The 17,143-nt window shown below is 36.4% G+C and overlaps 1 protein-coding gene across 1 annotated transcript in view; it reads right to left on the bottom strand.

The window, feature by feature from the left end:
• The window catches only part of LOC120636092 (FK506-binding protein 2), a 77,015-nt gene extending 60,101 nt beyond the window's left edge, over positions 1–16,914 (bottom strand). Inside the window, exon 1 of the mRNA XM_039907389.1 lies at positions 16,608–16,914. Coding sequence (XP_039763323.1) covers positions 16,608–16,795 — 188 coding nt within the window. The 5' untranslated portion in view covers positions 16,796–16,914. The remainder of the gene's footprint in view (positions 1–16,607) is intronic.
• Positions 16,915–17,143: the final 229 nt, after the last annotated feature.

Here is a 17,143-nt window from a genome sequence, read left to right on the forward strand (position 1 = left end):
AATATAACCTAAAATAAACTATTTAAAACTAAATAAAATCTAAAACGTCCTCGAAACCACCGCAGCGAGGATGTTTTAGATTTTAGAATTTAGAATTTTAGAACCATCACAGTTCCTAAGATGCTGGCAGCATGGCCCCTTTGGATGGCCAAACTAATTCGTTGCCAAGCCCGCTCTAGCATCACCGGAGGACTCGATAACCCTTTTCGATGATTCTTTGAAAAAGGCTCTTGCAATAATTAAATTATAGTAATATTAATTTATACTCAATATAAAAGTACATCATCATATTAACCCCTTACCGGCCCACTACAGGGTACGGGTCTACTCTCAGAACGCAAAGGGTTTTAGGCTTTAAGTTTTCCTCACGATGTTTTCCTTCACCGTTTAAAGCAAGTGACATTTAAATTAAAAACGCACATAACTGAAAAGTTAGTGGTGTGCGCCGGGGCTCGAACTTGGTTTCCACGAAAGGAAAGCCGTTGCCTTACCCACTAGGCTATCACCGCTTCACAGCAGAAAGCAATAAAAAAGTAGAGATTTAAGTATGTAATGATGTAGATAATTTATATATACCTATGTGATGGTATATGTTTAGGTACAGCTGATAAAAAGGAACTAACTACGTGTTCAATCAATTAGCAATGGCCATGGCATATGCACACGCGTTCAAAATCAATTCTATATCTCGCTGACAATACCCGACAAAATCAAATTCTCTGACTTACGTCGTTCTTGCAGCGTGTTATAAGCGATTTGTTTCACACAACGTGGTGTGTTTACGGCTTGATAACTCTGCTTTGAGACCACGTAACCCTTTTTCAGGCGATAAGAATAATCAATTTAGTCAAATCGAGTAAGTCGACCTCTCTGGCGCATTGGTGAGCGTAAACAGATCCCTGCCGGGAATTTATAATGTCTGAATTTTCTCTGGTCTAATCTGGGGGGAGGCTTCGGCAGTGGCTAGTTACCACCCCACCCTAGTTCCGGTGAGATGTCGCGTTAAAACTGATTAGGGGTATGACTACCGTACTCCCTAACAGATTAACCCGCCGCCATCTTAGACTGCATTATCACTTACCTTGCAGCCAAGGAGTATCTTGTAGTGGAATAAAAAAAAAAAACATCGATTGAATCATTTATTTTGCCATATAGCCATAGGAGTAGTTCAGAATACACTTAATATTGATATTGTTTGTACAACACAAATGAAATGGTAGTCGGACTTCACTCAATACAATTTATTTATTCATTAAAAGGCTAACCGCAACATGTGCATAGAATTAATTTATTTTTAGGTATAAAGAAGTCTAGTACCCATATTTTGTGGAATTATCCCCAATTTTTACACACAGGTTTTTTGTATTTATTCATTAATATTAGTGATTTTCTTTCGCACACTTTACGGATATAAATTAGTGATATCTGCATATCGTGTGAGAAAAGTACAGAAATCCTTAGTGGGGATGGGTATATACTTTTATCACATGATACCGTAGATTATATTAGATCTACCTTTACCTAAGTTTAAACAATATATTAAAACACATTTAACCAATCTTGGTTACTACACGACAAAGCTGCTTGGAAGCAGGCCACTCCGCTCTTATCTTTCACAAAACAGAAAAATTCCGAAGATTGTTAAACTATCTGAAAAAAAGCAATCTGCCGAGTCTCTTGCCGTCTCTTCTCAGTGGAATCTGGTTTCCGAACCGGTGGTACAGTCTTACTTGACGTTTCAAAAGTGCCTATTTGAAAAAAAAGAATTTTGAATTTAAATTCGCAACTTCCGCTTGTTGTCTTTTCCCTTCTCCTAAAACAATCAATCAAGCTTCAATCCAACACGTCTATTCAGATGTAAACCTTTTTCAGCTATCTACTCATCTTTTTGAAGTTTCAAAGTTCTAAATAATGTATAAGTAGGAAAATATATAAGTGTATTGAAAGGGTGATAGACTAGTGGGTGAGACTTTTGCTTCACGTTCGGGGGGCCAAGTTCGAAATCCAACGCTCTCCACACACGCTATCTTTTCTAAGTTATGTGCGTTTTATAATTTAGATATCACTTGCTTTAACGACGAAGGAAAACATTGTTAGGAATTTCTGTCATTCCTGACAGTTCTCCATAATGTTATAAAAGACGTGTGAAGCCCACCAATCCGGACTTGGCCAGCGTGATGGACTACGGCCTAAACCCTTCTCATTCTGAGCGGAGACCCGTGCCCTATAGTGGGCCAGTAATGGGTTGATTACATGAAGTAAAATAAAAAGGCACCTAAATTGCTATTTTGTTTAAAATTTCAAATAACCGTTACTTCTACACCGATTGGTTCGGAATTGAGAATCAATGTACCTATTATACTTTTTAAAAAACAAAAGCAGCTCGAAAGGAAAGAAGTTGCGAAAGTTTTCTATTATTTATTATTTATCGGGATTAATGTTTCGACATAAAAACAACGGACAGTTTACGAATGAGGCGAACTTTCTTTGTTAATTTTATTTTCTGATTTGAAATCGAATATTATCCTGAGAAAAATCTTGAAATATTATACAGCCACTACTCCAGTAAGTTGCCGTGAGTTTATGTCGAAGAGCCCAAGACATTGAAGCCAATGAAAACTAACTTTGATAAGCTCTTTCATTTATTGCAATCCAATACGAGCTATAAACTATTTTTAAAGACTTAGTAGTTTTATACGGAGTTTTCTTACACAGACTGACATCAAATAGAAAAGAGAGCAGATAGAAATGAAAAAACGTGGGAGAATATATAAACTGGGATTTTCTTGGTTCCGCGGAAAATAGTCACTACTCGCGGCTGAAAAGAGGATTGTTTTTATGTCCGTTAAACCACCACACTGGCCAAGTATGGATTGGTAGACTTCACACACCTTAAGAATATTATGGAGAACTCTCAGGCATGCAGGTTTACTCACGATGTTTTCCTATACCGTTAAAGCAATTGATATTAAATTGCATAAATCTAAAACGCTCAAAACTCTGATGAGATAGAGGTGCGTTCCTCTTCGTACACCTCACCTTAATAAACAAACAATATGTACGAACGCTTCACAATTACTTGGCTGTGGTAGGTTGTATAAATAATATTTGAATTCGCAAAAGTCATACCCAGTGCACTCCCAGTAATCCTTAATGACACACACATCAAAAGAACAATGCAAAATGAACCTAGGCCGTACGCCGAATGGAGAACGTGTTTAGAAGCCGGCTAAGAATATACTTGAAACTCTCGAAAGCAATTACTTGGACGTGTGAAATACGTTCAACGTCGATTGTTACGACGGTGCCATTGTCGGCGGCCAGCGAGTGTTCCCTCAAGATGGCAGATAGACATTGTGCCACTGTTTGTCGTAATTATCTGATTTGACACGCCACTTGGTTTTAATTAACGTCGCCGCGCAACTAAGTATACGGAAACCATTCGTGAGAGCGGAACATCTGTTTGGTTTTATACAGACTGGTGGCACTGTGAAAAAGTCCATGGTCTTGAGAACTGTACTTCTGGTCAAGTGATTAGATTTTTCGACATTTGTGTTTTTCTGTTAAAAGCTTTCAGTTAGGATATTGGCAATGTCCCCCCGGGTAACCAGTCCCGCTTGTTATCACTCATAAAGCTCGTCCATGCTTTAAAAGCTCTGCTCTGCTCTAAAGGCACAGGTTTCTTATATCGTGGAAGGCAAGTGGGGTTATCCAAAGTCCAGCAACAAGAATGGTTTAAAAAAAAGTGTGTTTACTCTGATGCGATTCCGATTTAACGAAAGCGTGGAATAACATCGCCCGAAAAAAAACATAAGCGTCGTAACGCGTTGATAATCTCTAGTTTTTTAATTTGTTCGATCATTTAGGTCAGCCGTCCGAGAGCATTTGATCGAGCTAACGTGTGCGCTCTGCAGCATGATATTTGGTAATTAACTTAGCTCGCTCTTGCGACCCGCTCGCGCCGCAAATTAATGGTGTTAGGTCTCTGGCGGGTCGCTACTGGACCACGCGCTGGACTGGAAATAGGACTACGTATTTGAGGGAGGCCGAAAATGTATTATTATTTTGAATTTATAAGCATGTTTGATCAACAACTTTAACTTTTTTAGTTATTAGATTTAATTTCAAGGTCGGTAAGGCTGGAATGTCATTCAATATTTCAGTGTCTTGCCCACCAAGTTGCCACACTAACCAGTCCTCTTTAAACAGGTCATTACAAAGGACGGTGCTCAAAGCCCAAAAACAAAAATCCAAAACCGGCAGTAAAGAGCAAATCTCTTTACTTTAGTTTTAAACAAAATATGCTAAACGAGGAAAGTTTGCTATATATACGTTTGTGTGCAATGAATCAACTGAAGAACTGAAAACAGTTTGGGTAACCGTCCTGATTCAGAGAACCGCTATCTATTGTCATGTCATATTGTCATACAGGTCATGAACTAAAGATATATAGAAGAACTCTTAGTTGGATGAGTAAAGAATCGGTACCTGAATAATAGCTTTTTAATAATTCGTATCGAATCGGGTCGCCTTTTGCATGGAGGTGGCTACGTTGCCAATTGTCAGAAAAGTTATTGAACAAGGGGGCAGATCCAGTAGGTATACTTTGGAAATACGCTCCGCCGTCGGGCGGCCATGTTTGCCCATTTAATTATCGCCGCGCACCAAATCCTCACATCAGAAACTTAATTTTCTTCAGCGATTGAAAACTTTTCCATTAATTTTCTATCGGCGACAGTCGGACAACACAAATACAAAGTAATCAAAATTGTTAATGAAGCCGGACGGGCCGGGATCCGGATTGATTGCTCATTGCTGGGTGAAATTGTGGCAGTTGCCTCACGTGTATTTACGGGCTCACCCATCAGGCCCGGGGACTTGTACTTAATTCCGTGATATATTTGACAAAGATTCAAGTTGATAGATAGGGCATCGGCTCCGTTGCACATTGGCGGAATGTGTCACGAGGAACATGTAAGCTCAGCAATCTGTCCGTGCGTATCACCTCCACAGTGACAGATATTGGACAGAACCAGGCATTTAACCGTTGTTATATATGATATATAATAAACATTAAGATCAAACTAATAAATTATAATAAATTGACCGCGCTAATCTCTGAAACTTCTGGCTGGATTCGAAAAGTCTATATTTCGATGACCTACTAAATGATTCTTGAGGAAAGATTGTCAACTATTTAACATCACGGTGGGTCATAAAACGAAAGCCTGTCTACGAGAAAAAATAAAGTTTGTATGGGATTTTACTTATCATTTTTCATCTGTGTAAATTCATTCAGAAAAAGATCTTTCTTAAAACGGTGTCTGCGCATGTTTCTCTTTGATACCGGATCATCCTCAAGAGATGTTGACGTCGCAACACTCAATTTTAATAGCAATATGAAGTCATGAAAACTGTAATAGTTACTGTATAGTTTTAATGCATGAAGATATTTGTTGTGGTAATTCTTTGTTTTATTTGCTACTTACACAAACTTTACATTTAGATGGATGGAAATGGAAATAGTAACTTCTGGGTCCCGTACTCAAAGTGCAAACGGAGGTGTGGATGTCGGTAGAGGCATCAACGAAATCCTGCACCGTGGGAATTAACCTCAAAAATTGACGAAGTTCGAGGTCACGTATTGGAGTTTCTCGGGACTGTCATAAAGTACCAAGAATGCAACTTAAACGCTATTTTATTTCAAGGTAATGTGATCACAAAGTTGGTATAAGCCCGCAAACCTAGTTTATCGCTGCCTCGACACCCTGGGGATAACTTCAACTATTATGATTAGAACTATTAAAATTATAAATAGAGGTTATAGGTAACCTACTTTAAAACAGTTTTAACTACACTCATAATTTCAAATCTTGTTTATAAATTCAAATTATAGTATATTGATACCTTCTATCAGGGTGTGTACCAAAAGCTATACCATAAAATTGCAAGATATTAGCTTCGTATTTGGTTCAATCTATTTTAAATTAATTTATTATATTTTGCATTGCATGATAAACTGTATTTAAGATAAATTTGCAAACTGTATTTAAGATAAATTTTTTAAAATTTGTATTTGTAATGTTTTGTCTGATATAACTCGTGAATTTTATTTTACATAACTGCACGAGTGTTTTATGACGTTAGTCATAAGTATCGACTTTCACTTATTATTTGAAATATGGAAAGTTAGTGACAATATTAAAAGTATGTTTTTCTTCAGGAGATTTGAAAAGCGTCGTTTGTCAAGCGTTTGCACTGTCTATTGATCATTTTATCGCCTACATTAAATTACATAGGATCAATATAGCAAACTGTTATCATAATGTACAATCTTCCTTCCCATTACTACTCTAATATATATTAAGTATGTATAAATAATATAATACTAAGTATCAGTACTCAATACTTAGGTTCAAGATGTTCATTATAAAGACAATAAAAAACTTCTACTGTTCGTAATGTTTCACACAAGTCTCTAAAGTAAGTACTTATTTAATTAATCAGAGCGCATTGTTAACAATGAATGGCGGGCTCGGGTCACGGAATAGAGAAAATTTACTTGAGTTCATTCCACTATTATAGCAGGAGACTAAAGTGGTTGTGTATACAAGAGACAACTTTGATATAACTAAACGAGTATTCTATGCAAATTAAAGAGATACAAATAGTGCGTTAGATGCGAGTAAGCCTCAGACGTCTTAGCCTAATTGGCTGAGCAATAAACCCATATCTTAGCGTATGTATTAAGGACCTTTTATAGTATTAAGGAATACGTCAACGATAAAAATGCTTAAGTGTAAATTATGCTTTAACCAGGTTGCTTCTTTAATAGTTTTAAATGACAATGTTGGATTGTATTAACAAAAAAAAAATAACCGGCTAAGTTGGTTGTGGGCTTCTTCTTAGACCAGGACGCGTTTAGAACCCTCGTAGCTTTAGTTTTAAGTTGACGAATTTAGTTATCGCCATCAACTCACTTCTATGTCATATTTTACATGTAATGTACGCTTCAAAAGTGCCATCTATGTGCCTATTTGAATAAAGAAATGTGGTCTGTATTCTCTTTCAATGTATCTTTTAGAGTTTAGGTCCCGTGGCCCAGCAATGCGAAAATAATAAGATGATTGGCGATTTGATACTCGCAGTAGAATAATTATTGAGCTCAGTTATTACCGTTTACAAGAGTTTGAGATTCAGTGTTACCGTATACAGGTACTTCTTAATGTTATACGTTTTATACCCTTGGGATAACACTCGCGCTGTAAAGCCGCGAACGCACTGGATAAGACAAATACAAAATTTAAAATCCATTTATATATGTCATTAGCAATTTATAATTCAAAAGAAGAAGGCAAAGCATTTTTTAGGGTTTCTATAAGGCTCCATAATAAGTTGGTTAGAGTATTGAGTAGTTGGTTATTTGAATTGAAGACTGCCCCGTCTTTGATTTAACGTTACAATATAAGTAAACCTCATACCAGTAAATAGACTCAAATAATGTTTATTTGGAATGGTTCTAATTTTAATTTATTGAAAACATGATTACGGCAATAAGTGAATAAATAATATGACATAAAAAAACGACTTTCCATTTGTTATGTACCCAGTAGCAAGGATCTAAATCAGGTTGGTAAGTTATAAGTAGGTACATAATATAAAATAACTGAATTATAACTTTATTAAGTGGTACGATGACAGATCAAAGCGTCAAACTTTTTCTTTGCCTGGGCGGCCATACAACTCATTATCGTTTCCCATGTAGAGTAAAACGCAACAACGCTTTTACAATTCTGCACCTTTATTATATATTTTATTTGTATACGGTGCGGTTAGAGCCCCGACTTCACTTTCGGGAGGCCGAGTTCGAATCCCATCATGAACCTTTCAAGTAATTAAAATATCACTCGCTTCAACGGTAAAGGAAATAAAATCGTGAGGGAACCCGCATGCCTGGGAGTTCACCATAATGATCTCGAAGGTGTGTGGAGTCCACCATTCCGCACTGGGCCAGCTTTGTGGACTACGGCATAAAAAGCTTATCATTGTGGGGGGAGACCCGTGCCCTATAATGGGCCGATAATGGGTTGGCCCAAAAAAATGGTCTACGATAGTATTGCGATAATGCAAGCATCTCAATATGCGATATATTTACACATTATCGTCATCATCATCAACAGATAGATGTCCACTGCTGGACATAGGTCTTTTGTAGGGAGTTCTAAATTCCACGGTTCTGTGCCGCTTGGATCCAGCGGCTGCCTGCGACGCGCTTAATATCGTCTGTCCACCTCGTTGGAGGCCGACCCCACCGTCAAACCTTTGTCCGAATTATGTGGCCGGCCTATTTACGCTTTTATAATATGATTCCTAAGGTGATTTTGGACCTGCCAATGCACAAGTTTAAAGAATTTGTTAAAACACACTTATTACAGCGAGGTTAGTATACAATTGATGATTTTTTTAATGACAAGGTTGCTTGGAAGCATCCGGCTCCGCTTTCAGCTCTCACAAGATAGAAAAATAAATGTTAAAATGCAAAATGTAAATTGTTGATGTTGGAAAAGAGCAACTGCTGAGTTTCTTGCCGGCTTCTTCTCGGTAGAATCTGCCTTCCGAACCGGTGGTAGAATCACTACAAACGGACAGACTTGACGTTTCAAAAGTGCCTATATTAGGCCTACTTGAAATAAATGAATTTTGAATTTTGAATTTTGAATTTTTTGAAACGCAAGACGGAAGTCCTAGAAAAATTGACAAGAAAGTCAAAAATTGTGTCGATCTTCACTCTCCCGTGGGAATGAGCCCTTATACTTAAACTTCTTTAGAAGTAATTAATTTTTTAATCAACACCCTGAATTAGGCGCGCCAAAGAAAGTCATGAGCAGTTTTACAACTAATATTAAATTCAACCTCAGAAGCTCTGCCTCCTTTAATGTGGTTTCATGCTTATAACTTGGCTCTATTAATTAAATTGGATTCGCCCCTTAGTTAGACCTCGCTTTGACCAATTTGATAACTGTTCGATAGTTCCCTATATCACTGTACTTGATATACATAGTTACAGTTTTTGAATTAAATCACCTTTGTGATGGAAGCTGAAATGAAACAGACGTTCGCCAAACTTTCCTTCAAATTTCAAAAGTTGGTTGGTCAACCATTTATTAGCTTCAAATAACGATGCTTACCCAGCGCAATCTATTTTAGGTATTTTTTGGTATTACTACGTCACACATCTTTGAATTGTTAGGTTTCATGATGGTGAATAAAAGTATAACAGGTAAGGTGAAACCGTAGAGGGTTCCGGGACGGTCATTTACGGTTGATTATTCGAAAGTTTGCCTGTCTGTTCATGATAGATAGGATGTATCCTTATGATATAGGATGCTTTGCTGTGGTTTTCAAGTATATCCAACTATCTGATTCGCCTTTGGCTTCAATGAAAAATATCCCAATTTTACATTAAAGCCAAAGTTTTTTAAAAAGCGAATATCCTCCCTTGGGCAGTGGTGAGCACTGTAAACTTATATTTGGGAGCCGCAAGATCTCGGGATTTTCAATTTCTGTATCCTGATGTCCAGTCAGCATAACAACTATATAGCATTAACGTCTAGACGCTTGGTTTAATATAAATAAGTACATTGAGTAATTAGTGTTTTATTACCTTGATTTTGGGCACTGTTCAGCACTTGAGCTGTCTGCGGTCGCGTTCTATATCACGTACACTTTCAGTCTGAATTTGACCACAGTCGGACTCTGCCAGAGGTTACTTAGTAGATCGTGGTGGAGGTTTTTGCCGCGGCTAATCACCCCCTTATCAGATAAGTTGAACCGCAAAACGAGTTTGCATATTAGTATCATTCCTACCGCGTAGAATAAAATAAAAAGGGAACAGTTACACGGCTTATATTTTTTGTAAATATTAATGTCAGTTTGTTTTTACTATTATGTTGGTACTAATTGGAATTATATTAAACCTTTACGAAAAAAAAAACTGGTATGGACTAGACTGGTAAAAATGCCTTTTATTTTACCGTGGTTGACAAGACAGAAAAAAAACATCATAAATGGCAAAAAATAATTAAATTATAATACAACTTTCCACTCAGCTCTGTTTTGTGCTCTTTCAAGCAAGAGCCAGTGTTAAAACCGCGTCCTAATTTTTTATTATAAATCTTAACAGCTTGCCTTGCAATATATGTCATGAATTTTGCACATTTCTGACAACTTAGTGGTGAGCGGTAAGATCTTAGAAGTGGGAGGTCCCTGAATTTATTGTCGTAAGGGGTATTTTGGGAGTTACAGTTCTGCAGTGGCTACCTCCTACCGACATGTGGAACGGAAGTCTATTAGTAGCTTGGAAAGGAATAAGTACTACTATTGTCATAAATAAGCAAAATTCTAAAAGGGCTCTACCCAGGTCGGAAGAGATTCCACCGCGAAAAGATGGCAAAAAACCTATCTCGAAATTTTTATACTATGACTATAGGGTTACGACGACACAAAAAATAACAGATTTCAGTAAAGAAAAAATAGTCTTGGGTTCAAAAGTAATCACTAATCAGAGATGAGATTTCAAACAATTATTATACAGTTAATATTTCTTCACCCCACATAATTAAAGCGTATACCGATATAATTAAAGGTGCATTCATTAATGAGTCCTGAATTGAATACTCCGTATTCGTATAGGCACCTGCTTGTGCAGACCGTCCTAACCCTTTGCTACTGCCGTGGACTTCTGTACCACGGAGTTTGGTATTTGTGGTGCACTTTTTGTCATGTAAGTTCATAATTACCAAAAAGATCTTCTTCAGAAATGATAGACTTCATTCATTTTTTATTTAGAGAAAAAAAAAACATAATAAGTTGATTGAACATGGAAGGTGATGAGTGAAACTATTGAAACATTGCTTGAAAATGAGTAACGCGTTTATTTCCTTGGTATTTAATTGAATTGCATAACAGTTTATTGTCTCATTCATTACAAGACGACCATTTTTAGTGCCTATATGCATAAATTAATAAATATATGGTTTGCAAAGTGTACTAATTTATATATCATCATTATACCTAAATATTATCCCTGCTTGTTAAGTTATAAGTAGGAAGTTATTTGGATGTAGGTTTACCTATTAAAATTTTACACTACCTGTTTGTTTTTCTCTATCTGTTTTTATTATTAGTTTTGATATGATGACTTGCAATCATATTTTACATCGAGGTTTTATTTAATTTGTAATTTGGCAAAAAGGTTGTAGTAGCCTTAAGGTTACCTTTCTAGTTGCTACTAAGAGAAAACACCGTCTTTTGTATTCTACTTCTACCATTTTGTTTCTACTTTCATCTAAGGAAAGATAAACTTATGTAAAGCTAAATAGGTCCACTGTTTTGTAGATGAAATATAAATGTCATACAAACACAAACTCATATAGGTGCCGTCATTGCATTTTTAAAGTTTGCGATGCCTATATCATAACCCCGTCAGCTTCTGAGGGTTAATATCATGAAAATGTATCGAAACGGTGCGCCCTCGTGTAGTTCCAATTAAAGCTCTATGCACACATGTAACCCTAGTACTTATAAGATTTGTACACGCAGCGGTGAAGTCATTTTCGAATAAGAAAACTTTATTTACGCTAAAATTATTAAACTTATATTCTGCTTTTTAGGTATTAATACTATAATTAAAGCGAATTGTGTATTTTTTACTTTGTTGCTTTTAATCTTGCAGCAAGTAGCAACAACAGTTATTTTTGGCAGAGATATTTAATATGCCGGAAAATACTTAAATCACTTTCATACCCCAAAAATACCCTATATGCCTATATATAATAAGGTTTAAATAAATATACATTTGACGTCATTTGATGGATCTTATGTGCAAATCTAAATATAAGCTTAATATGAGGTAGATTTGCTACAGCGAATATTTTTCATTTACAATAATTCCGCCGAGGCTACTGGATATGGTAACGTACTGCTTTAAAACGAGGGAAATAAGGATTTTTTCATGGTCATGGTCTGTATCCTCATGGTCCGAAATCCTCATGGTCCTTATTTTCCGGGGGATGCTCCCACTATCGGAGATAAGCGTGCGTAAAGTCATAACGGTTTTTATACTCTTTACAAATTATGTTGTTATATATGCGTCGCTCGCCGATACCGGATTTTGTATGTTAGTCGACATAGTATGCAGATTGTTCTACTATGGTTATGTACGTTATGTCTTATTAATTAATTGTATTACAAATAATGTTCCTATAATTATTTCCTTGCTACCTTTTAACGCAACCGTGTTCACTGCAGCTCTTGTGAAGTAAAGTGAGACGTGACGGTTCAACTGATATATAAAAAAAAACCTTTCCACACTGGTAAACTACTATTATTTGCACAAGTGCGTCCATTTACACGTTTATTTGTAGAACAAGACCGATATTTTAAGCTAGTTAATTAATAAAAATAATGAAAAGATTTTATTGTAAATAAGTGTTTAATGAACAAATATTAACTCAATATAGTGATTACATTAATACTTCCTGACTTAAAATTAAACCGTACGATGTATGTACTCACTACAAATACAGAGTATTTATACAATGAAAGAGGTAGTCCATGTTATAAAGGTCAAGCGATTGTTTATTTGTCCTATCCTAATCTTTGAAAGTACTTAACCCATTTTAGTAATCCTTTTACCAAAGGTAATATAGATTATATTTAATAACAATATTAATACGATTTCAGCCAAAAACAATCAATCAAGTCTGAAGAAGAAAACGTTGGCTGTTTTATTTGCATGCATTGTTCAAGGGGTGGCAACGTTCTAGGAGCGAACAATTTCAAAGAATGCATATCGAAAATTATCAATCCTAGGCACCTACTGTTATGGTACTTAGGTAATTTTTGTTGTAATGTAAAAAAAAACTTTTGAAAAGTAATAAATACCTATTATTTTACTTCTAGTAAGGAAATACATACGTACTAAAAACCAAATAATATTATTTTAGAAAGGTACACGGTATAGAAGTATACATTTTAATCCGGCTAATAAAATAGTGATACTAAAGGTATTTCTATACCTAACAATACAGCTAAGAGTTTTCTTTACAATCCGGACTTCAAAATGTATAAAATCAGCCAAAATTGTTTGGAAAGAGAACGGATTAATTCAATAACGAGGTGATTATATTAATAATCTCAGAAGTTTGTGACGTCACCTGAAATTATGATAATTTATTTAATAGTCGGTTCGCATTATACACTCGGTGAACTGGAATTGTTGGTATGTAGTTTACATATTTGATTATTTATAGGTCACTACCTCTGTACGCAGCTTGGCCCGCATTTATCTACCCAAAGGGAACGTGCTAGCCCAGTGGCTAGGACTACGGCCTTCCTTTCGGGGAGACCGATTCCGATTCCCGGCACGCACCTAAGTCTTCAAAGTAATGTGCGTTTTAAACAACAAATGCCAGTGAAATCAAAAAAGTTCGAGCAAACGTTCTAATATAATTAAAATAATTCTCATTCTCAGTATTAGAACCGTGCTCTGTAGTGGGCCGGCAATCGTTTGATAATGAGGGTGTCGAAAGCGTGTTTTCTGTTGTAAGGGTGTGACCATTTTTTACGTAGCAACAGAGATAGAATTAACCCCCACGCAAAGTCGTGTTTTTGGTTTATTTATTTTACTTATTTATATAATTCAGATAGCTGGGTCCATATAAAAAATACATAAAATTCGATTCCACAATTCCACTAATTAAATGTCAATATTAAGATACTAATTGGTATAAGAAACAACAAACTGATTATAAAGGGAAAGGAAAATACCCAGACAAAAAAACATCCCAGCGAGAAATCGCCGAAAATAAAATAAAACTACTTATACATGAGTATAAAAATAAGTAAATCTAAGAAGGGATTATTGGTCTCTTTAACTTTTTAGCTACGAGTATCTGACCGCTGAGCTACCAATAATTTATGAAGATTTATATGGGCGTTTGAAAATTATCAGCTTATTTTTTACTATACAAAAGAGTCGGTCTTTGACAGGTCTGATTGATTTTAAATTTGGTGTACAATTACTTCGGTGTTTTTCCAAGCCATGTTAACGTTTCGCTGATGCTGCAGTATCAAGTAGTCTGCGATATACCTAACTCCTCAGAAACTTACAGCATATAAAGCATTTTTAGAAAGGTCACTCTGCGTAGGTGTTAGGTTTTTCCTTTCACCTGGTGATAAGTGAGCAGTCTAAATTGTTAAAGCATTCATACATATTTGTTTACATGTTCATATACAGTAGTAAACTTGTACAACCTTTTAAACGTTTACTAAGAATAACCCAAGCGCATTGGGTAGGAGCGCGACTTCACTTTCAGGGGACCGAGTTACAATCCCAGCACGCACCTCTAACTTTTCTAAGTTATGGTAAGGTATATTTAAGTAATTAAAATATCACTCATCGTTAGGAAACCTGCATGCCTGAGTGTCCTACATAATGTTCTCAAACCACCAATCCACACTGGGCCAGCGTGGTGGACTACGGCCTTAACTCCTTCTCATTATGAGACCCGTGCACAGTAGTGGGCCGCTAATGGGTTGATGTTATGATGATGATATCGATTACAAGTCCCTAATCGCGGCAATGTACCGTAACGCTAAAGCGCTTAGAGGTACGTCCTTTTCAGTATGGTGGTAACTAGCCACGGAAGAAGAAAAGGTATATGTACATACGTAAAATATGAGATAATAATAGAATTAATATCGTCGGCCTTTTTTCTCAGCTTATGCCTAAAGGTTACGTGTGACCGACGCCGTTCTAAATAGGCAAGTCAAGCAAGGTTTGAATAATTGAGTAGTTCTTTGGCTTTTGAACAAACAAAGGTGCATGAAACACTTGCAAGAACCGCCAAGAAAGTCGAAATTGCTCCAATTACTTATTGAAGATATTTATTGATTGACCTAAGCGGTGATAGCTCAGTAAAAAGCTACGATTGCACTTTCGAGGCACTGATTTCGATCCTTGCACTTCTAACTTTTCGGAGTTATGTGTAAAAACACACATACACTTACGCAAATAAATATTACGTGCTATAAGGGTAATGAAAACGCGAGGAAGCCTGCATGCCTGAGAGTTCTCTATAATGTTGTCAAGGCGTGTGGAATCTACTAATCCGCACTTGGCCAGCGTGGATTATGGCCTAAACCATTCTTATTGGACAGTAGACCCGTACCCTATACCCTATACCCTAGCCGGGTTAATGATGATGACCTAGGTACATAATTCCGATTGATAGGAAAGTCGACTTTTGTTGGAAGTCTATAGATATTATATCCTACGAATTTATGTAAGTAGGTACACAGTGGCTAGGCCATATAAAAACGTCGGTTAATCAAACTGTTCGATTGTCAAAAAACGTTATACCTACCTACAGTTACGAATAAGTAGGTAAATGTACCGTTATCTTTACTTGAACGTCCTTTCCAGCGCGTTCCAAACCGGATTTGAACTCCGGTCACCGGAGAAACTGAATATTAGGATTTAATAAATAAATACATATATATTGTTAATTTTTTTGCCTTTCTCAATTTTTTTTTTTACTACGATCGCTTACAGAAATTTAGTCCTCATCTTCACTGGATCCTCATAAAATTTTAACGGGACCAACTTCGTAGATTGTATACCAACTAAATATATTCTGATTTAACGGAGATACGGAATACCATCGCCAATACAATACAAACGCGTTGAATTAATAACCATCGCCTTAATCAAAAGCCCTTCATCTCTTACCACATTAACTACAAATACCTACCGATTACCGAACGAAAGGTATTTTTTCCCTGTGTTGGCAGGTAATGTTTTCCGTGTAAGCATTTCCGGTACATGGGTTAGTGTCACGAAGATTCAAAACGTTATTTTATACTAGTATACATTTGTTGCATTTTCATAATTTGTTGTTTAGGTAATATTGTATACAGTCAAGTCTTCCATATTTAAAAGAGCAAAGACGAACCACGCGAAATAAAGCTAGCAATATACTGCTAAAATATAGCGCTTCTTAAAATATAAGCGCAGCATTAAACAAAAGAACCAAAGTTTTCCAAAGGAACGTTATGACTTTGATACATAGAAAGAATCAGATCGATTAATTTAATTCAAGAATCGTAAGTTTTTTGAATTGTAGAATAAAGTTAATACCTACGTACACACCTACCTCTTCGTTAAAAGTAGTTTCGGTACACATAATTAGTTTACAATCAGTTAGTAGACGCCTTGTTCATAACTTCGCACGCCAAGGCGTTAGAACTATTTGTGAGAGGAAATAGAAATGTATGGAACTTGAAGATAATTAAAGCCTCGGGCTCGATTAATTCTTTACGTAGTCTAGTTTTCTTCTAATTTGTCTTATAATTTAAACAATCTTTTCACGACTTTTTAGTGTAAAGTGTGTTTTATAAATATAAAGAAACACAATAGAAAGAGACTTTTTATGGGGGTATGTTCTCACTATTTTCTTAACAATTTGAAAATAAACTACACTTAAAGTAACAAAAAGACATGTGTACATTACAACACAAGTTAGAAGGAATTAAGTGTCGCTTACCTGGAGTCGAATTTGTTGCCGTTGTCAAGGGTGCCCGTATAGTGCATGGTGAGCATATCGCCGTTCTTGGACTTCGTGCTGCATCCTTCTGGGACGCTGACGACGTCAACCTTCAGTTCGGTGACCTCAGGACCCGCGAACGTGGCCCCGGCCAGTGCCAACATCACGAGCACGCTTCGCAACGTCATGTTGAACTTACGAAAAGTTAACTTCGGAAGTGGAGAGTAGAGAGACGTGCACGCGAGACGAGCGTTCGGAATCAACTGAACCGCTACGCGAGTAAGCAACTGTGAAGTGAGTTGGCTCTATTGAAGTTGTAGATACTTTGTTGGTTCGCCGCTTTTCCTGCACACAGCCTGATAACCCGATAGGCGATGTATATCACTCTCTCGCTCTAACAGTTTTTACCAATATACAGGTTGTTTCACCGTAATTTGCGATATCGTACTATGGAATATAGTACCTTTTATTCTCAAACCTCTGACATTAGGTACAAATAGAGATAAATTTAAAGATGTTAATATAATGACAGTCTG

This window comes from Pararge aegeria, chromosome Z (genome assembly GCF_905163445.1).
Source record: "Pararge aegeria chromosome Z, ilParAegt1.1, whole genome shotgun sequence".
Taxonomy (NCBI): Eukaryota; Metazoa; Arthropoda; class Insecta; order Lepidoptera; family Nymphalidae; genus Pararge; species Pararge aegeria.